Here is a 22,947-nt window from a genome sequence, read left to right as displayed (position 1 = left end):
TTGTGTTCTCCTTGCCTGCAAAACGTTCTTCTCGGCGGGGCTGTCCGTCTGGTGGTATTGCCCCGTTCGTTAGCAATCGTCTCGCGTGCGAAGTATACGAGAACAGTGATAATTTTCTTACAATTAGACTAGATAACCTGCTAGTTATAAATGTGTACCTTCCAACTGATTACCTTGACGACAAATCTGACAACGCTTTTGCTATAAGTGCTGCCAAACTAACCCTCAGCCTTAAAAAAACTAAACGCGAGTCCCTTGAGTGCGTAATAGGGGGTGACTTTACCTGTAATTTATAAGTTGATATTAGTGCCCAAAATAGTCGTTGTTGCATTCTAATAGGGATACTTGAGAACCATTTTACTATTCACCGGAAGAACCAGAACTTTTCGTATATCCACCAATCTGGCTCTAGTCCAATCTAGACCATATAGTTAGCTTTAGTTCTTTGCCAGTGCGTGAGGTTCTTGTCCTTCCGAATAGTTTCAATTCGGATAATTTCCCAGTTCAGTGTATTATCAGTAGGCCTGCCTCGTTTCCTACTTTGAATAATTCGTCAATATTCCCTCAGTGGTGGCATGACGTTCCGGTTTGGCGTAAAATTGACAAAGACAAGTTTCAAGATTATTGTGATCTTGTTCTGTCAAAAATTCGCGTACCGTTTGATCTAGTTATGAAGTTTTCTCATAGTGATAAGGGATACGCGTCTACGTCTTAATATTTATTACACCGAACTGACCCATGCTCTTCTGTTTGCCGAATCTCAGGGAGTTCCAAAGTCTCGTGTCAGACAAAATACTTAAGAAGAGAGTTGGTCTTCTAACCCTTTGTTACAATTAGCATGCGACCGAGCTACCATCTGGTGCGGGAAATGGAGAGAAAGAGGACGACCACACTCAGGAGTAGTTAAAGAGATTAGAGTTGCATCTAAGCGTAGGTTTGGGAAGGAAGTTGCTCGTCAATGTGTGCAGTTAAAATCTGAGCTTTCTGGAAAAGTAATTAAAAATACTAATCTGTTATGGAAAATGTTTGATAAGAAGGAGTCAGCGGGTCTCGAGTCAGATATCCCATCTTTAACATGGATAAATAATTACCTTGATGAGTTTTCAGCCCCAAAACGTGATCTTAACATTTCTGTTCAAGAAAAGCTTTCATCCCTCCTCTCATCAATTCCAGATACAGATTTCATAGTTACCCAATCACAAGTTTCTTCCGCGGTCCGACGGTTGAAAAAGAAGAAGTCGGCTGGCATTGACCGTGTATCCGCCCTTCACCTTAGCCATTGCAGCCCAACTTTCATGGGGCACCTAAATCTTCTCTTTCACATGATCTTCACTGCTGGACTCGTACCATTAGCATTCGGCACTGGGTCGCTTAGGCCAGTCCTGAAAAAAGGAAAACGTACTTCGGATTGTGCTTCGTTCACATCGATCACAGTAGCACCAACGCTTTGCAAAATCTTCGAACTTTTGGTCATTGATGAAATCCAGGAAAAAAGCTGGACCCCCCCTTCCCAGTTTGCGTTCCAGAAGGGTCTTGGTTGCGGCCACGCCATTTCTGCTTTGGCTTCAGTCTTGATTGACGCTGATGAATCAAAAGAGTCTATTGTTATAGGTCTACATGACGTCTGCCGTACCTACGACTCACTTCTCCATGACCAACTCATTCTGGATATGAGAAAGAGAGGTGTACAGAAGGACATCCTACTACCCATTAAAGATATGTACGACCACCTACAGGCTGAACTCCTACTTCCTGGCCATGGTCGAGCCCTCACTGAATATACACACGACGTGATGCTGTCCTACCGAGGTAATCCTGTTGTCCCAGTAAAAAAGGATGCTCGACAAGGATCAGTCACATCTCCTTGTGCCTTTAATAATTGTATTATTGAACCACAGTCTACTATCGAGACAACATGCATAGCTCGTGGCATAGACGTTACAATGATAGCTTACGCCGATGACATTCTGAACCCCAGTCGCACAGTCGCAGGTACAGAGACCACCTTCTCCACACTACAATCAAATTAAGTCGCATTGGCCTTGAATTTAACCCACAGAAGTCGGATATTCTTCAGTTCAACTGGCGCCAAGAAAAGGTCTCGTCTCTGAGGCTGGGAGAACTGTCTGTAGCCCCTGTCTCGAAAATTATTTACCTTGGTTTATCAATTGGAAGGGATCTAAAAACTACCCGCTCCCTTCTTATTGGTCATCTCCGTAAACGCCTGGCTTTTGCTTACAGTAGAGTAGTCTCATCTAAAATTTGTTTCAACCGTTTAATTCTGGCTCGACTTTATAACGCAGTGTCCCTTCCCCATTTCCTGTATATAAGCCCGTTTTGGAGAATTTTTCCCAAGCCAGAGAAAAGAAAGCTCAGATCCACGATTTTTAAGTATGCGAAGTTCTTGTTGCGGCTCCCACCGAGGACAAGAAATTCGCACCTTGTTAAAAATCTTAAAATTGCGGACCCGACGGTAGCTATAATTAAACAAATTAAACGGTACAACGAGAAAGTCTCTTCCCACCCTTGGTACCGTTTGCTAAGGCAGTAAATCCCTGTCCATTTAATTTTATTTGCACATCTCTTGTCATATTTAGTCTTTTTACCATCTCGTATCATATTTAGACTAGTTGATTGAGTCCGTTGATTATGAATTGAAGTTATAAAGTATTTTACTGTAGGTTAGGTTAGTTGAATTGAAGTTATCAATCATATTGCTTATGTTTCTTCAGTACTTGGGAGTTTAAAAATTAAAATTTTTTACGTACCTGCAGTGCAGTGTATAATTGAGTTTTTGTTTCTCGTCTTTGTGATTTGTTCGATTATGTGTAATGTGTTGTAATGTATTTTTTGTGTGTGTTTTTTCTTTTTTAGTGATACTCCGTCTTTTGTACCTTTTTTTGACGGGTAATAAATAAATAAATAAATAAATAAAATAATCACCAATTCGCAAATGCTATACTCTTTTTTCTCCACCTTCATACGATCCAATTCGCAAATGCTATCTAGGTCTGATTTTTCCCTATTATTCAACTAATATCGTTCGTATAGTCCAATTCGCAAATGCTATACCCTTTTTTTCTCTCCACCTTCATACGATCTAATTCGCAAATGCTGTCTACCGACACTTTCATAACAAACTATTTTCGAGTTAAGGCAATTGTCCAAAAACCAGAAAAACTAGTCTGATAGCATATACTTCAAAGAAATGGAACAGCGGATAATGCATGGGTGATAGACAGCTTTTCCTAAAAAATCATTCCTAAATACACAATTTGACAATTTCTAGTTTTTGATTTAAAAAAATAATAATAAATAAAACATGTTCTGATTAAAGTGCTTCAAAAACCAGTCTGCTTGTCTAATACAATCTCGACTATACTTTCAAAACGTGTTTGACCACTTTATAGGCATAAAAGGATTGCCCGCTTTTTACAATGTGCACGTGAAACTGTACTGCATATTCTTGTGGTCGTCATTTCAATAGGTAGGTTACTACTGATATGTGTTTAAAATGGCTAGAGTTAGAAAATTATAGAATGTATGAAGACCCAGAAGAAATAAAAGAAAAATTGACGGAAGTGATAGATAAAACAACAATAGAACAATTTTTAGAAAATACCCATTCAATTATGAAAGTATACTTAAAAGAGAAAAACCCGCAAACAATTGAAGAAATGTCCGAAATAGAAGATAGGCCCACCGTAATTTGGAGGGAGACATTTCCACCAAGAACAAGGCTAGGAAGTATTGGTAGGAAAGAATACCCGTACCCAGAAATTAAAACGAATGCTAGCCAAATATGGCAAACACAAGGAGAAGTAACATGCTACCATTGCAACTTGGGCGGCCATAATAGCACCAATTGCCCAGATAAAGACGTTAGGAAATACAACCAAAAACAGGAACAGTATATATTACCTGTTATAGCTGTAATAAACGCGGACATTATGCATCAGATTGCCGCAGCGCGAAACAAAATTACGACAATAATTACAAAACAAGGGACGATGTGGCAAGCGGAAAACAGGACAATCCGAGAAACGGTCGATCCTGAGAGATTGGAAACAGTCTCAAACGTATAAGAGAACCGCATGGGTTAAAAGCCCGGATGATATGAAAACTTGCGCATTTGCAGAATCACACGAAGTATGTGGCGAACTAAATGGTAAATCGGTAGAAATAGCTATCGATTCCTGCAGCGATCAAACCTATGTACGGGAAGACTTGATAAAGAAAACCGACATAAATTATAAAAATAAAGTGGCAATGCTATGCTACTATGGAGCAAAACATAAACGTCCAACAGCTCAGGTCATAATTAGAAATCACCAATAAAGAGGGAAATACGGTTAAAAAGAAAGTGAAAGTAGGGGTTGTACCTATTCTAACCGTATGCGTTTTACTAGGGGGAGACTTCGGCAATTTAGAAAACTGTCTTATGCTAAAAGCGATCTCCACGATTAAAAAAGTAAATGCGGTAACATAAGACCAAGAAAAAAAGAAAAGGGAGGCACTATAACTCGTTAATCAAAATGGTGATCAACATATAGAAAAACCATTTCAATTTAACAACGAGATGTTAATAAAAAATACAAAATTGAGAAAACGTAAAAGCCAAAAAAGGGCGGAAAAAAAGGAATATAACCAAAAACAAGAGAAATTGTTGACTGCAGAAAAAAACCAGAGGAAAAAAAAGAGTAACTAACCAAAATACTCGGGGTAACTTCCGAAAAATTCGCAGAATTACAAGCAAAGGATAGATATTGCAGAAAAATAAAACTAGCTCTAACGAATAAAAAAAAATCCGCAATCTAAACAGTTTTCCAGTAATGGAAAGCTACTTTACAAAATAAAGGAGACTGGGGAAAACCCTAGAAAATTACAACTTTTGGTACCACAGGATTTGAGAAAAGCAGTAATATAATTTGCTCACTCAAGCCCAACGGGGGCACACATGGGATCCCAAAGAACAAGAGATAGAGTCTTGCAGCGTTTTAGGGGGAAAGGGTTAAAAAAGGATATTATCAACTTTCGTAAAAGATGCAAAGATTGTCAATTAGTCGCATACAAAAAACCAAATGAAAAAGTTCCAATAAAAAAAATGCCCATTTTCAGCAAACCGTTAGAGAGAATTTCAATGGACATTGTAGGCCCACTCCCGAAATCTAGTGCGGGAAAGAGATTCATTCTAGTTATTAATGATCTGGCTATGAGATACTCAGAAGCTATCCCAATGCGGACAGTGAAGTCACCAAAAATCGCAGAAGAATTAGCAAAATATGTCTTACGTCACGGAATCCCAAAGGAAATTTTAACAGATAATGGAACAAATTTTATATCGACATACATTCGAAAATTATACGAAATCCTTGGCATTAAACATGTATTAGCTACTCCATTCCATCCTCAGACAAATGGAGTGACAGAGAGATTTAACAGAACCCTAATTAGCATGTTGAGACGTTTTGTAAAAGACGATGTAAACCAATGGGACAAAATGCTTCCTTTTGTTCTTTTTTCATACAGAGAAACTCCACACCCAGCTAAAGGGTTCTCGCCATTTGAATTACTATATGGGACAAACCCGAGGGGGTGTTAGACATTTTAAAGGAATCATGGGAGAATGAGGAGGAAAATAAAGAAACAGTGATAACCCACTTGCTATAACTACGATAAAAACTGCATAAATACCATCAAATTGTCAAGCAAGCACAGGGGGAATATGCAGAAAAAACGAAAATATGGTACGATAAATCCGCCCGAATGCACGAATTCGCGGAAGGAGATCAAGTCCTCATATTGCTACCGGACGGAAATAATAAATTGGAAGTAAGATGGAAAGAACCATTTAAGGTGAAAAAGAAAATAAATGATGTAAATTATTTGATAGAATTAGATGGTGCAAGGAAAAAGGAAGAAGTTTACCATGTGAATTTACTGAGGAAATTTAACAAGGAAAATGAAAAGGGAATCCGCAGAAGCGCTGCCTCATGATTTCGACCTCAGAAAATGACGAGGAAAGTGCCCCTTTGGGTACAATAGACCCGGCGGAAAAACATATAAATGCCATTGAAAGAGTTTCAACAGAAACACATCTGAGCCGAGCTCAGAAATCCCAATTAAATAAATTATTCACGGAATTTGCAGACGTATTAACAGACCGAATCGGAAAACCAGAAAATGCGGTACATAAATACTATTAAAGGACAAGAAACCAATAAAACAATACCCGTACCGAATACCAGAAGCCAAAAGGAAAGAAATGAAAAAAGAAATAAACCGAATGCTCGATTTAGGGGTTATAGAACCATCAAAGTCAGAATATGCAGTGCCAGTCATATTATTCCCGAAGAAGGATGGCTCCAATCAATTTTGAGCAGACTACAAAAAACTGAATAATATTTCCGAATCAGACGCGTATCCAATACCAAGAATGGATGAAATTCATTGGATGAATGGATGAAGAATGGAGTCAGTGGGTTCTGCAAAATTTATATCAATTTTGGACTTGAGAAGGGGATATTGGCAGGTAAAGATGCACCCAGATGATTCAGCGAAAACTGCCTTTATTACGCCTTTTGGGTTATACCAGTTTAGGTATATGCCATTTGGACTAAAAGGGGCACCAGCAGCATTCCAAAGACTAGTAGATTTTATTTTGAATTCCTTACCATATACAAGAACCTACTTGGATGACATTATAGTTTTTTCGAACTCGCTCAATGAATATCTAATCCATATGGAAGAAGTGTTAACCAGGCTGAGGAGCGCAGGACTAACTTTGAATGTAGAAAAATGTAAATTGGTACAGTCACAGACAGAATACCTGGGACACAAAATAGAAAATGGTATGGTAACCCCATTAAGGGAAAAAACAGAGAAAATAAAAAATGCAGCAGTTCCGAATGCAAAGAAAAAAGTACAGTCATTTTTGGGGTTGGCAGGGTATTACCAAAAATTCATACCAAATTTTGCAACGATCGCTACACCTTTGACAGAGTTAACAAGAAAGGGTAACGTAGACCCCGTAAAATGGACGAAAATTGATCAAAACGCATTTGATACGCTTAAAGATGCTCTTTGTAGCGAAAGAATTCTAAAAAATCCAAATTTTTCCTTACCATTTGTGCTACAAACTGACAGTTCAGATTACAGATTAGGGGCAGTTTTATCTCAAAATTTTGAAGATGAGTAACATCTAATCATATTTATATCAAGAAAATTGTGAAAAGCAGAATTAAATTATAGCACGATAGAAAATGAATGTCTTGCGATAATATACGCAGTCCAAAAAACTCGACTATTATGTATATGGACGGAAGTTTAAAATAGTAACGAATCACAACCCATTGAGATGGCTAAATATAATGAAGCCAGATAACCGACGATTGGCACGGTGGGCCCTATGGTTACAGGAATATGATTTCGAAATAAAATCAAGACCGGGGACAGACAACGGAAATGCTGACGGCATGTCCCGATTGTGATAAAAAAGATATAGGTTAAAAATTTAAAATGTTGGATGGGCTGTGTCTTGATAATATAAATAATAGTGAGAAAAATAAAAAGTTGGATGGGCTGTGCCTTGATAACATAAATAATAGGGGGTATAAAGAGGTCAAAGACCCATGGGGAATAAAACAAGATGGTTACAAAATAGAGATGAACGACTTACAAATAGTTGGGAGAAAATTGGGAGATATTGAAGGTCGAGTCGGATTGGAAAAACTTGGGAAGGAATCTGAGATTAGTACTATCAACTCAATAGATATGTCGATCCTTTATGAGGGGAGGAGTCCATTGGGGAAGATCCCCTGCGGGAAGTCGCGAAAGATAGCCCTTTTCCTCAATGCCCAACTGGCAGACAAGTTGTGATCCCTTTACCAAGGTTTTGCCTCTCTGATCTGGAGCCCTTGGGAGATACTCTCTCACAGTCACTTCACATTTCACCCAAACCTTTGTCCAGTAACCCTGCCCATAATTATTATTCTTCATGGGAATCGACAATTATTTCCGGCAAACCATATTCAGTATCTCAGTTTCATGTTCAATTAGCATCAACGCATATTCTTCATTTGATTATCCCAGGGGAGGAAACCCAGAAAAAAAAGGCGATTCATGGTTCGCTCAAGATTTTACTTCATTCCCAGTATCCTTGTCGTATCAGAGGCCCGTGTATTTTTGGCCTGGGACTATTTCAAATTATGCCAAGGGGCAATTTACTTGTATTGGGATGTAGGGTTGTTTCCACAGATGGAGATTGGGAGGCTATGGAGAATTTTTCATGATGGCTGGCAACATCGAATGTGCCAGAAACTGATTCTCTGCTCCTTGCAAATGTAAATTCGTGAGATCGAGAAAATACGTGTTTTTGATTGTGCTGCGCACGATCATTTTTTACGAGTCTTGGGGACTTTAACTTTCAAAACCTAATGCGGATGCCATACGATAGAGACCATGGTGGTTCTACGGTAGAGACGTGTGGATGACGACGAATCCTAAGCCAAGCGGTGGAAGTACAGGCACTGGTCGAAGAAAGAAGAGAAGATATAAGTTTGGTGATTTTGAAGTTGGTGTTATTTATTTTATGTCTGAGTTTCCAGCCAATCCACCGGGGATGCAGGCCATTTATCTTAGGAGGGAGGTGATGGAACCGTTGGTCCTTGTTTGGCTCAGATAAATTCCCTTCTCAGATTCTTTTCTTTTGGTCCCTTAATTATTTTCTTTCCCCCTAGTAATAATTATTAATTTTCCCTTAATTTTTGCTGCGCCATTTTCTTTCCTTCTTTAATTGCGTAGTTTGTGAAACAAACCATGAGGCATTAAATGTGCAGTTAGGGCTGATTCACCATAGTTAAAAAGCCACTTCAAAGAACAGGTTTCGTCCGAATTGTCGGGGGGTGAAAGAAGGGGCATAAAGCAAATTCATTTGAAGTAGGGCAGTAATTAGTAAGCCTTTGGATTGGCTGGAAAAATTCACCCACCATCCACCGCAGGCACGCGGTGAGCCAACTGGGGTAAAAATTGGAAGTGTGATTTTTAGTTCTTTTATAAGCGTGACTGAATACAGTAAGATTTTTTATACTATATAATCTTTGACTTTCTAGCCTATGTAGAGTCCAAGGAGATAGTTAGAAATATTATCGGTAACCCCGGACGGGTACACTTGGCCTTAGAAAATGGCCATTTGACCACTCGATCACGTTATCATACCCTGGGACAGGGTATACTGTAAATAGGGTAGTACCAAACCCGACATTTGCAGAACCGGTGTGGTAGACGCGGGCATCACATTATAATATTTGAGCCGACGAGGGGCTTCCCCCCTCTAGTACGTGGCATAGCAACATTTTTGCACCAATAAGTGGTGACCCCCGTACCTTACCACACCAATACTGGTGGTATTATAACCTACCAGTATAATAATAAGTGTTTTTCTGAGGACAGCTATTGGACATGGAGCCAAAATATTCATTTAAGGTTTAAATAAACTAAATAAATTTCACTATGTCAGATAAATTCCCTATTGTTTTACCTGTTGATAGTTTTTATGTTGAGTCTAGTCTTCGTTGTTATTTATTCATTTTCTTTCTTTTTTTATGTTGATGTTATGACAAATAGAAACACATAGCTCAAAATAGAAATTATTCATCCTGTATTTAGATGTGAATTAAATTGCGACCCCCGAATGGGGTCGCGTAGCAAAATCATGGGGTCGCAAGAGATTTTGAAGTCAAATATTTAAATATTAAAGTCAAATATTTATAACATACGACAGGAAAAGAAATATTGTAAAGTTGATGAATTTTTAAAGACTGAAGGTCTGGAATGGAAAAAAATGCTGTGGAATATGCACAGATGGTGCAAGAGGGATGAGGGACAAAAACATTGGTTTTAAATATTTTTTCAAGCTACTCATTATGACCATATAACTTTTGCTCACTGCCTTATTCACAGAGAGGGCCTGACAGCAAAAAAAATTAGCACCATAATTGAACGATGTGCTTCAGAATGATGTTAAGATTATAAATTTTATTAAGAGCCATGCCCTTAACGGTCACATATTTTCAAATCTTTGTAAGGATATGGATTCCGTCTATACAACTTATTTATTACAACTTTTTAGTAACTAAACCGTTACTTGATATTCAAAAACTTTAGATTCTTTTCTGTGCGTCTGTCACTTTTCTTCATCTCCATGGTAATATTTCTAGGTCCCTTAGGTTTATATCTTCTTTTGCATGTTATCGGTCAAAGTATCAACTCTATAATTCTCTATATATCCAAATTTCCCAAGCACCGACAATAAGATCCAATTTTAAACCTCTTGCTGCGTGCCATTTGACATGGAACACCCTTCCCGATTCGGCTCGAGAATGTCACTCGTTTGGCACCTTCAAAAGACTAGTAAAAAAATATTTGTTTTCATGTGATTAATTTTCTTTACTTTTTCCTGCTGCCAATAGTTTTTCATTTTTTTTTTTTTTTTTTTTTTTAGATGTTGTGATTCACTGTAGTTTGATAAAGTTTATTTAGTGAACCATCCTTGTCTTTTTTTTTGTTTTTTTTTTCGTTTTATGAATCAAATGCTTCACATGTTAAAAGTTCAAATGCTTATGTTTATATGTTTAAATATTAATGTTATGTCTATATTTTTTAAATCTTAAGCGTTTGAATGTTTAATGTTTATTCGATATTTTCATAATCCCCCTCCTTCAGGCCATGGAGCCTTTGTGGGGATTTGTAGATTGTTATGTAATTATTTTACTGATATATGGAAAATAAACCTATCTATCTATCTATCTATCTATCTATCTATTACATGCAAAAGTAAGATGGCTGTCAAGAGGTAAAAGTTTAAAAAGATTATTATTATTAAAAGAAGGAATTGAAATATTCTTAATCGAACGAAAATGTGAATTTGCTGCTTTTCTTCGAAACGAATTATGCCTATCCAAGCTGTGTTACTTGTCAGATATCTTTACGAAATTAAATTATTTCAACTTGTCTCTTCAAGGAAAAAATTGTGATATATTTACTACTAGTGATAAAATTCAAAGTTTTATTAAAAAGATTAAAATCTGGAAAGATAGGATAGAAAAAAAATTGTTCGAAATATTTTCTAGTGTCGACAGTTTTATAATCGAGAGAGATCATTGTAAAACTTTTATTGCAAAAATTATTGTAGATCACTTAAAAGTGCTAGAAACCTAGTTCCGTACATATTTTAAATTAAATATTGATTTCAAAAAAGTAGCTTGGATTCCTAAACATTCTGTTTTTTACTTCCTAAACTGCGGTTGATCGCATACCATTCACATCTAAAGAGGAATTTGCTGAGCTATTGAGAGACTGATATTTAAAACTACAATTTCCAAAAAAAAGCCCTAAGCTAAATTCTGAATCAGAACCAGAATTGAATTTCCTACAATCACAGATATGACCTTATATGTTCTTCTGCCATTCAACACCACATATTTATGTGAAGTTACTTTCTGAGCTCTAACACATATTAAACCCCAATATCGTTTATCGCTAAAAAATGTTGAAGAGGTCTTACGTCCAGCAGTGTCAAACATTCCACCAGGATTCAATTTGTTATGCAATAAAAAACAGGCACATCCACTTCACTAAAGTTTCTTCCTTTCATTTCAATTTAATATTTACCACCCAACGACTGCGTTCGAATATATTCGATTGAAGTAAGACGGTCAGAATTCTCTTTTATTTATGTTATTGCAAAAAATATAATTTGATGAAAAATAGGGCATATAGTTTTTGTATGTATAATAAAGAAAACTTTTCAAATTTTCTGGAATTTTTTGTTTTATATTTCTGCATGTTTCTTAAACGAATTCTAAAACTATTTATTTTCATGTGTATATCTGTATTTTGTTACCTAATAAATGAATCATCAAAAAATATTTATTTGTCTTTCAATTATATTTATATGGTCGCCAGGAAACTTGCAATCATAAATGGGTCGTGAATGAAAAAAGTTTAGGAAGCCCTGACCTAGTTTGTTACTAGAAAGGACATTGGATATAAAATTTTGGCGAACTTACAGTGTATTTAGATTCTTCAATCTCTTGAAGGCGTTGGCATCAATGTGTTGGATTTTATTGAACCGTAGATCCCTAGAATATAAAAATAAATAAATAGATCATAAATAAATAAAAAAAACGTGTATATTTTAAAAAAGAAATTCAGTTTGGGATGAGAAAGATCAACTGTCGTTAGTAATAAATAAGAACAATGGAGTTCTATAAGTTTGATAGAGATTAAAGAAACACCCATAATTTTGAAGACTCTTATTTTTTCGCGTTTCCGTGGCTATTAAAATTCATGTGCTATCATAAAAATGGGGTTGGTAGAAATAAATTAGGATGCCAGTTAAAGCCTCATTCTGAAAATTTATATTGTGTCAATCTTTGCTGTAATTAATTAAAAATAACGTTTTTAGGAGTTAATGTTACTGATTAGAAGTTAACTAGTTAATAATCAAGAGTTAATGGATATTGAAAGGTGTATTTTGAAATTCAGTTCCTTTTAAAGCTCGTCTCGTATAGAGGGTTATACTACGGAAGAGATCTTTAGAGGGCCATCTCATGACTGAAAGGGATTCCTTCAGATACTCTTTTTCAGATCTTCAGGAATCAGATACTCTCCGACTACTCAAATTGTATGCATAGCAAAGTATTGTTTTTACACTATGAAAACTATTTAAAAAACTTGTTTGTATAATTTTTGTTTTAATAATCTGTCTCGACTATATTGTGAAAAAATCAGATTTTTTTTCATTTTAAATTAAAAACCAAAAAACAACAAAATTCCCTTTAATTTTGAAAAACACATTTTCCCCTCCCCGTCACTATATTTACTTGAATTGGCACTCTTGTAAATAAGAGCTTAATAAAAACAAAGACAGTGCGTTTAACTGTAGCTAATTGCGTGTTTACTATTTCACATTGAAAAATATCTAGCCCATGTCTGGGATTAGATTGCACAAAAAATAAAAATATAAAGACATAAAGAGATAAAACAGAGACAAAACAGGGATCCTGACTTAAAACGCAAAACAGCAAGACTCATTCCTCTAGGGACTTAGTCAGACAATAAAAGCTTGAGAGGTTTCGAAAAACCAATAAATATTTACCTATATTCCATTAAACTCAATATCGGGAGCCCCAGCCATGGGCGCTCATAAGCTGAACTTTAGGGGGGGCTTACTGGTCTAATCGGCACTTCCAATTCTGTATAATAGCAATCTCAAAACAAAAACATAAAAATACAAAGTAGCATCATTCAGCCAGAGGGAGGCTAGAGCCTCCCTCTGCCCCCTGATATGGGCAGCCATGGCCCCAGCCCCTCCAAAAACTAAACAAGTCAATGAAGTAGCTGACGATGGATTTCTAATATCATACTCAAACTAATCTGTTATTGTTTTGATTTCTTACAGACCAGTTAAGAGGAAACCTTGGTAGTCTAGGAGTGCTGCTTCAGACCCAGATCCGAAAAATGATGCTCTGCGGTACTTAAGAATCTGATACTAAAGATACAACTGATGAAACTAGAGATAAAGAAGATAGTTTTACTTTAATATTCAAAGGTAAATTGACCTCGATAGAGCAGGATATGGTATCAAAGTTTGGAAAAAGTTTCCACAAAGGTCAGAGGAATTTTCCAGCAGGTGCGGAGGGAATACCCTGAACTCATAGACAAATTGGGTTCGATAGAGCGAAATTTCGGCTCACAGATTAAAAATTTTGAAAAAATAAGAAAGAAAAACCACAAAATATCAATATTATTTAAGTTCTGAAACAAGGGAAATGGTTTTGCATAAAGAGAAAATTTTCAGACTTTTGATGAAAGGTTATCCTTCTTAATTCTAGTTAGTTCCAACGAATCTTTAATTTTAAATCTCAAAACTAATTTAGCGTTACTAAAAGAAAGTGGAAAACCAAGTAAAAATTTACAGTATTTAAAATAGTAAACAAAAATTGAATACAAATCGCAGATGTTAAAATCTTGAAAAAGGGCAGGATCCAGAACAAACAGGAAGGTAACTGCATTAAAAACAGAACCTAAAATATCACTACGATAGATACCACAAAGCCGTAATATTGAGCAAAATACCTTTCTTAATTTTTTCTTTCATACTTAAAATTAGCATTGACTTTGCACGCAACCAGCATAAACTTACTATTTTACCAATGTACAGCCCCTAATCTTTTTTTAATCCTATCTTCTGTGGACGACTTAAATCCAGCTGCCAAGTCTTTTCATGTTTTTCTGTGACGTGATTGTGAAATTTTAAAGGTACTATTTTTTCTACCATCCAACGGATGAATAGAGTTGACAAGTATGACAAATCTAGTGATTTGTTTTCTCTTGCAAATATATTTCACAGTCACGAACAATACCTCCTGCAGATCGTCCAACTCTCAGTATGTGCTCTTCTACTTGGCAGTACCTAATTCTTCCTCCAAAACAACGATAAAGCTGTTATGATAAAAATCAATCTACTGACATTAACAAATTCTGTTCATACAAGGTTTGACTGGCTAACATTTGGGGCCCAGGAAGTTTCAAAATTCTATCAATGGCGAGTTTGATTTCTTCTTGAGTCCCACTCAATAAATCATTTTTATGGCACTATGAGCCATGCTGTATGTTCATCGTGAATTCACACTGCTTGAATTCTTCAATAAAAATTTTAAGACACTGGTCCAAGGTATTTCTTGCGTGCTTGCTGAAATTTACTTCTAATCTTTGTGGGGATGTTTGAAATTCAAGAATTTTGCTGATCAAGATATGAAGTTTTCATTTTTCCAAGTCAGCTCTCAGCTGCAAAATTTTGGGTGAAGTTTTGCCATTAAACTGGAGCCAGGCTAAGCTTTAGGATCAAATCTGGACAATCGGGTCTATGTTTTTTCTGTATCTTTATGGAAGCGACTTAATACAAGAAATAAATAAGAACAAACAAACCGGCTAAAACCATACGTTTCTGATGAAGCTTCTTTTGGAATATGGTCAAAAGTTGACAAGGAAAGATTTAAGAACCTGTACAAAACTTACAGAACAGTTGTATCCAACGGGACTGATGGGACCTTGTCTAATTGTGCGAACATACATCTGACAACAGTGTCCATGCATACACATTTATTTGGGCATCTTACTTCTGATGATGCCAAACTATCGATCAAGATGGTGACTAGAAGGGCCAGCTTCAATACGAGCGTCATTGTCGGTGCCTCCTATAACAAAAGTTACGTTATACTCTCTGATTATATTTTTCAATCTCACATTTTTAGGCTTTGAATTTTCTAATAACAAATTAAATGAGTATACGCAGAATAGATATTATCACGAAGAATAGTAGATGCTTAGCATACAGAGCTAATTAGATGAAACAATGGTCAAGCCCTCCCCTGCTACCCACAAAAAATGGCTTTTCGAGTGAAATACTAGCATACACTAGAAAAAAAAACATATTCAACAGTTTTTTAACGTGTTGTCATGTCCAAGACGAAATTGTGTATATCATTCCTTGAGCCCTGTTTTATTAGGAAATCGCCATTCCTATTCATTCCTCATTTTCTACGTTTTATTGTTCGTTTTAATGAAATGTGTCTTCGTGCAAGTGGTTATGCAATAATTATAAATAGCAATACACTGCAATGACATAGTTTGGTATTTATTGATAAAGTGTTTATGTGATAATCAGTTGATGATAGATATTAAATGAAACTGCTTTTACCACCAAAAACTCGATGAAACAATTGATAGGTTTTGAATTTTGATTCATTGTAGATTAGCCTTAGATTATAAATGCTGCAATTTTAGAAATATGGCTTGTTAGCTGAGTCCCTGAAGAATGCCTTGACGAGGATAGGCTGGGTATAAGAGATTTGAGCTATTCTGGTGCTGTGAGATGGGTTGGGGTCTCCACTCCGATATCGGATCGTTCCTAGCGTCTTTATTCTCGAAAAGCGAATCCTGCACAGGATTTCGACTCATATTGATAGAAGAGCATCGATAAGCGCTGAAAACCATGTTCTGACCAAGATGGACCCAGTATTGTACGAAGCCTCTGTTCAAACTGGAGGTCCCAGGGAATTATTGCTGTCCGGTTCATTACCGGCTTAAGTACTTCGTGTAGACTTAAGGAGTTCTTGTTGGTCCCCGCCCTGCACTGGTTCTGGGACAATTGCTTTTCCCGAGGCTTTACTAATTTCAGTGACTTAGTAATATGAAAATCGCAACTTGGAATGTAACAATATTGAAACAGAACATATAGGCATTTTTTCTAATCTTATTGACATATTGAGTTTTTTCCCATATTGACATTTTGACGGAAGAATTCAGATGTTTTGATTGAACTTATGATCCGAGGGGAGAAAAAATGAAATTAGGTGATATAGATTTTTTTTTCTCAAGCAGGAAACATGGGGTGTATACGGCTCATGATGAACAAAGATAGGATAATATTCATTCATTATCAATACACATACAAAAATACACTGTGCTAATCCCTCCAAAGAAGCTGCAAAGTCTTGTTTAGGTTGGGAAGGTATTAATAATAGATTGTTAGTTGCTCATTTTTGGACATATCAGTCACATTAGTATGTGCCACCGTAGAACTGACTATTACAGATAGTGGTGGATCCAGATAGAAACATGGTAATTTTATTAGGTGATTTTAGTGCCCATATTGGTAGAAAAAGGGACAGAGGGTATCCTAGTCTTGGTAAATTTGGCGTAGGAAAAGGAAACAGTAACGGTTATAGACTGCTCCAATTTTGTTGGTAAGATCACCATCTAGTAGTACCAGTACCTAGAGCTAATCCAAAGCTGAAATTTAAGAAGGGTAACTATCTTCCGAGAAGTTATGATGCTGGTAGACTCCAGGATGAGAAATTGATAGAAAATTTCCAGGAACAGTTGAATACTGAACTTAAGAGTCTAAAATTTGACAATGTAGAAGATGGATAGAGTGGAGGAAAATAGTTTATGAGGTCACGGATGGTCACATTGAGAGGATAGTTAGAAACGCAGCTAGGAGTATAAGTGAAAGTGCTTTAAGTTTAGTAGTGAGGAGGAGGGGCCTTTACAAATATTTGAGTGATAGATCATATGAAAATAACAGGATGTAAAGAAAGCAGAGATAGAATAAAAATATAAAATTAATGGGTATAAAGAGGAGGCCATTGATAAAATATATGAAGATCTGGAAGATGCAGTCAGGCGGCATTATAGTTAAGTATTGTACTGCCATGTTAAAAAATTGAGAGAGAACTGTCAATTTGTACATGTTGCAGTTAAATATAAGAACAGGGCCGCAACTCGTTTTAAGGACAGAGTTAAGGACAGAGAAAAAATGAAGAAAATAATTAAACATTTTGTGACAGTTTGGAAGTGAAGGAAGATTTATTTTGTGAGGAATAATTAGTGAGAGCACTAAAAAGATTAAAAGTAATATGGCCCCAGGTCCTGGTAGTGTCATAAACGATTTTTTTTTAAATATGATGGCTGTGCAGTTAGAGATAAACTACTGCAAATTATGAATTTCTAGGGCTATATTTAGAGAAAGGTTCAGATGGCTAGAGCACGTTCTTTGGATGAAGGATGACAGATTGCCGAAGATTGTGTTTTTCGGCCAGCCATCTAGGGCTAAACGGAAAATAGGTCGTCCGCGGTTGGGGTGGGAGGATGTCATAAGGAAAGCTTTAAAGAAAATGGGAACTTCCTGGTAGGCTAGGAAGGGAGGCTTAGAATAGATTGGTATGGAGGAGTGTATGTAGCTGTGTTGGCCTCAAACAGCTTGGTGATGCGGTGAGTTGTTAGTAGTTAGTAGTAGCAATATTATGAATTTGATTTTTCAAAAAGGGAAACTACTTAGCGATTATAGTAAAAATTTAAATAAACCCATCTATAAGAAAAGTGATAGGAATGAGTGTGATATTTATAGAGGCATTAGCTTGGTTTCTGTAGGAAGCAAAATCCTTAGTATGATGATGTTTTTTTTTTTATTTAGAGGTGCTATTGATAATGTTTTAAGAGGCCAGTCAGGTTTTAGGGAGTAAACTTCTCACACTTAGGTTAATAAATGAGAAGTGTCTGAGTAGTCAGACCCTTTAGTTCTCTGTTTTATATATTATGAGCAAGCGTTTCATTCAGCCGATAAGAGAGCTTTAGCGAAAATTGTTTCCTTGTATGGTATACCAGAAATATACATTAAAGCGATTAGTTCTATGTATGAGGGTAACATTGCTGTGGTTTAGTAAGTAAATGAGGTTAATGGATGGATTCGTATTAAATCAGGAGTTAAACAGGGTTGCGTTCTATACCAATTTCTATATATCATTCCAATACCTTTATTCCAAGGGGAATTATTGGAGTTTTTGGAGACGCTAGGACTGGGAATAAGTGAATGTGAAGAGAGGATGTTTGGTTACGAGAACATCAATTAAGTGGACAGCATTACTTGCATGGATAGTATTATTAGTAAAGACGGTGGGTGCAGTGAAGGTAATAAAAGTAGAATAGCCGAGGGTGTTTCTTCAGAGTTGAAAAAAAGTTTGGAAAAAAGGAAGATATGTCTGCGAACCAAGATAACAATATTGCAATGTCTGTCGTCTACAGTGATGACTGTCGTCAAGTGTGGCTCTGAAGCGTGAGCGCTTCGAAAGACGAAGGGGAATTTGCTAGATGTTTTTTAGACAGTTTGTCTAAGGACTGTCTTGGGTGTACCCGTTTTGGTTGAATTGCAACTGATCGCAATTCAAACAATAAGCTGCACGAAAAATATGGTTCAATTCCGATTTCTAGGTCTATAACGAGAAAGAGGTTAATATTGTTATGACATGTTCTGCGTGTCAAGGATGGCAGCTTGATAAAGGTCATCCTTGTCGACCAGTCATCTAGGGCTAAACGAAAAGCAGGCCATCCCCGAATAAGGTGGGATGATACCGTAAGGAAGGATTTAAGCAAAATTGTAACTTCTTAGAAGGGTTTAAAGAGGGAGGCTTTGAATATATTGAGATGGGAAAAGAGCGTGCATAGATATTTTGGCCTCAGGTGGCTTGGTGCTGCACTGAGTTGTCAGTAGTAGTAGTAGTACTGGTAAATTTTGAAATAATAGCATAGATTGTGTTAGGTTTCATGTTTTGGGGTAAAAAATAAGCATTAGCTTTTACCTATATAAATGGCGAATTTCGGACTACCAACATTGACTGGACTGGACGTCAGGAATAAGGTTTGTTTTAAGAATAAAGCGTATACTTAAACCAACTTTAGGGTGCAAACGAATAATCGAAACGAAATAATGGAGACACACCATTTGTAATGTTCTGAGGGATTCTCACCAACGTTATTCAATCGATGGAAAAAAAAAAATCAAAATAAACCTAAGACTATTTTACAGATACTTCCGGTTTTGGAAGTAAAACTTTTGTCTTAGAACTTGCGGGTATTTTGACCGAATGTGTTCATTTTGTTACCCTGGGAACTGACCCCAACTTTTGCAAATACTAACTTCAAATGAAAGCTTTATCCATTAATTATATTAGAAACATGAGAATGTTAAACCTTATTGGAGTTTAGTCGCATACAAAATATAGCTAAAAAAAAGTTTTGTATTTCAAGGACCTTTTCTTTTTCACAAAAATGAATAAGTTTTGTCAAGACAATATTCAAGACCTAAAAGATTATTAGAAATTTTAGGGGAAACGTGACCATACTGTAAGATTTTGACCAGATCACTGGGTGTATATGTATGATTGACAGACTCTATATATATCCCCTGTATCCCCCTAATAATATGATTACAAGGGCTACTCAAATCGAACATAAATTCCAACAGTATCAGAAGAAGGCTCTTCTGAACCGAGAGCGTAAGTTCTAGTGTTCTTTTGTGAGTTGGAAAGAACGGGGTAGATAACAAAACCCCTCCTTGCCCTTTCATCCCAGACTCTAATCGTGGCAAAATATGATAGGAAGATAGAACAAGAAGTCAAAATATTGATTCCAAGAGGAAAGAGTGAAACACACAAAAACTATGAATCTGGAAGAAATTTTCTGATATGAAAATCGCGTATTTTCCAAATGAAAGTAAAGAGTGAAATTAGAATTCAAAACGGACATTAAACATCCTGCATATTAGAGGGACTACCGCCCCTTTAACTCCCCCACTCTTTACGCAGAAGTTTGACCTTTTTTTTACAAACGCTTGAAGAATGGATGCTCTAATGCAAAAATAATATCATAAATATGTCATTTATTTTCTCATAGTTCCTCGAGGAAAGCATTTATTTCTTTGGAATTACTTTAAATAACATAATTTTCAGTTCAAGTGGTTGAAACAATGTTTTCAGTTGAGTACTAGCTAAACTTTAGCCTGAAGAGTGGGGGAGGGGTAAAGAAACAGCAGCCCCTTTCAAATGCAAGATTATTTATGTTCGTTTCAAGTTTTGATGTTACTCCTTTACTTTCATTAAAAAAACACTTTTTTTTATTTTTTCTTTAAAGACTGAACAGGATATGCATTTTATTTAAGGCTTGCAAAAGAGGTCACCCTTTAAAATCTTGAGCTGAACCGTGCGGATAACTACACGTTATGTTTGCATAAAAAGAATGCAACTATAAAAGCGTAACTATAAAAGCATAAAATTTTTTACCTGATTATACGATCCGAAACATTTTTTTTCTGCCATGCACTGCTAATATTTCCAATTTTTCTTACAGCATTATCGTGTTTTGGATTTTTAAAATATGAGACACCAATTTGCACTTCTTCTAAACAAAAATACTTTTTCAAGCTTATGCCTAGCCCAGTCCCCTTTGAGACCCAAGGGGGGCCTGGACTGGTACTTGCACAAGATTTTTTTTGCAGGAAGAGGGAGTTACTAAAATTTCGATTTATATAAAAACTTTAAGAAAGCATATGTAACATCTTTTTGTTTTATGAAGGGAGGGGGACTCAAACATTTTCCTTGTTCTAAGCATATACATGTCCTTGAGCCCAAGTAAATAGAGAAATACATAACATGACAGGCTACATATTTTGTTTTGACACAATAGTAGCAAATCCAACAGATTTTTCTAAAACATTAATTAAAAAAAACTTTTTCAACAAAATAAGTTTTTTTTTAAAAAGTAAAGAACTCCATTGAACCAAAACGAACAAAACTAGAATCAAATCATCTACCAAGAATACAACTACCATAAATCAGTATCAATAAATAAATAAAACCCAAAACAAACAGAAATTAAAATAAATAACAGAGTAAAACTCAGAACGAGCAGAAATTAATATGAGTAGTGTTCTAAGCCCCAAACTTTCTAAAACCTAGAATATAATTTGTACTTTACTGAAAAAAAAAAAAAAAATTAACTGAAAAAAATGTGCATTGTCACTTTAATATACATATGCTGATATTTATTCTTTAGAATTTTAATTGATTTTTGATTTCTTAAAGTTATAAAAGTGAAAACATTTAAAAGAATTTTTCAGTAAATTACTAATTATCTTTGAGGATATTGGTCATCCTCAAAAACCTAATTTCCATAACTTTCAACAAGCCCTTTTAATTTCCAATCTAATAAGCCCTTTTTGAACTTTCTACGGCAACCCTTTCTATAAAAATCTTATACACCCCCAGCACATAACTTAAAACCCTTACTCTGAGGGCTGTGGGGGGGGTTGTCATCCCCAGACACCTAATTTCCAGAACTTTCAACTACGGTGAACAAAATAGCTATATCAAAATTTTGATTGGATGTGTTTGTGGAAATGTTGGGCGTGAGAGAGGCATGTTTGGCGAAATTTCTTTCGACTATTAAAAAGGGCACTAGCCCTTTCAATTTCATCCTCAAAGAAATAATTATCACACCTTCAACTACGGTGAACAAAATAGGTCTCTCAGTATTGTGATTGGATTTGTTTGGGGAAAAGGTGAGCGTGAGCGGGGGGGGGAGGTAGTTTCCCTCCAATCACTTTCGACTATTAAAAAAAGCACTAGCACTTTCAATTTCCAATTGAATGAGCCCTTTTTGAAGTTCCTACGACAAGGCTTTCTATAAAAACCTTATATTCCCCCAGGGCATAACATACAACCGTTTCCCTGAGGGCTCTGGGGGGGGGGGGTCTCATCCTCGAAGACCTAATTTCCAGACGTTTAAACTACGTTGAACAAAATGTCTATCTCAAAATTTTGATTCGATGTGTTTGGGGAAAAGGTGGGTGTGAGAGGGCGGCTAGTTGCCCTCCAATCACTTTCGACTATTAAAAAGGGCACTAGCCCTTTGAATTTCCAATTGAATGAGCCCTTTTTGAAGTTTCTACAACATCGCTTTCTATAAGAACCTTATGTGCCCCCAGGGCATAACTTACAACCCTTGCCCTGAAGACTGTGGGGGGAGTGTCCTATTAAAAGACATAACTTCTAGATCTTTTAACTACGTTGAACAAAATGGCTATCTCAAAATTTTGATTGGATGTGTTTGGGGAAATGGTGGGCGTGGAAGGGGTGTTAGTTGCCTTCCAATCACTTTCGACTATTAAAAAGGCCCAAGCCCTTCCAATTTCAAATCAAATGAGCCCTTTTCGAAGTTTCTACGACAATTCCTTCGATACGAAATGCCCTGGTCTAAACCAAAAAATAAATAAAAAAAAATGATACATTGTGTCGAGATCGTTCTTTATTTAGGCAGCGCTATTACGCTGCCTATGATAAAAGATAAAAGACGAGGTTAACTAGACATAAACTAGATGACATAACAAATTTATTTCCCCTTTAAATTTAAAAGGTAGGCAGTAATCTGTCGGTAGCGGGGAGTTACATCTGTGTAAATTTCTTTCGGGAAGGGGGGGGAGAGGCAAAAATTCAAAGGAACAACAATATAAGAAATTATTTGGGAAACTGTGAAAATCTTTGCACTTCA

At 36.3% G+C, this 22,947-nt stretch overlaps 1 protein-coding gene across 1 annotated transcript in view; it reads right to left on the bottom strand.

The window, feature by feature from the left end:
• The window catches only part of LOC148947304 (putative oxidoreductase PXDNL), a 178,797-nt gene that overhangs the window by 117,700 nt on the left and 38,150 nt on the right, over positions 1 to 22,947 (bottom strand). Inside the window, exons 2-3 of the mRNA XM_089096563.1 lie at positions 15,082 to 15,260; positions 12,069 to 12,140 (exon numbers count right to left, since the gene is read on the bottom strand). Coding sequence (XP_088952689.1) covers positions 12,069 to 12,140; positions 15,082 to 15,248 — 239 coding nt within the window. The 5' untranslated portion in view covers positions 15,249 to 15,260. The remainder of the gene's footprint in view (positions 1 to 12,068; positions 12,141 to 15,081; positions 15,261 to 22,947) is intronic.

This window comes from Artemia sp. Qi Xiang Cuo, chromosome 11, assembly GCF_049724085.1.
Source record: "Artemia sp. Qi Xiang Cuo chromosome 11, ASM4972408v1, whole genome shotgun sequence".
NCBI classification, from domain to species: domain Eukaryota; kingdom Metazoa; phylum Arthropoda; class Branchiopoda; order Anostraca; family Artemiidae; genus Artemia; species Artemia sp. Qi Xiang Cuo.
The sequence above is the reverse complement of the archived record's forward strand: the minus strand, read 5'-3'. Positions and strand labels throughout refer to the sequence as shown.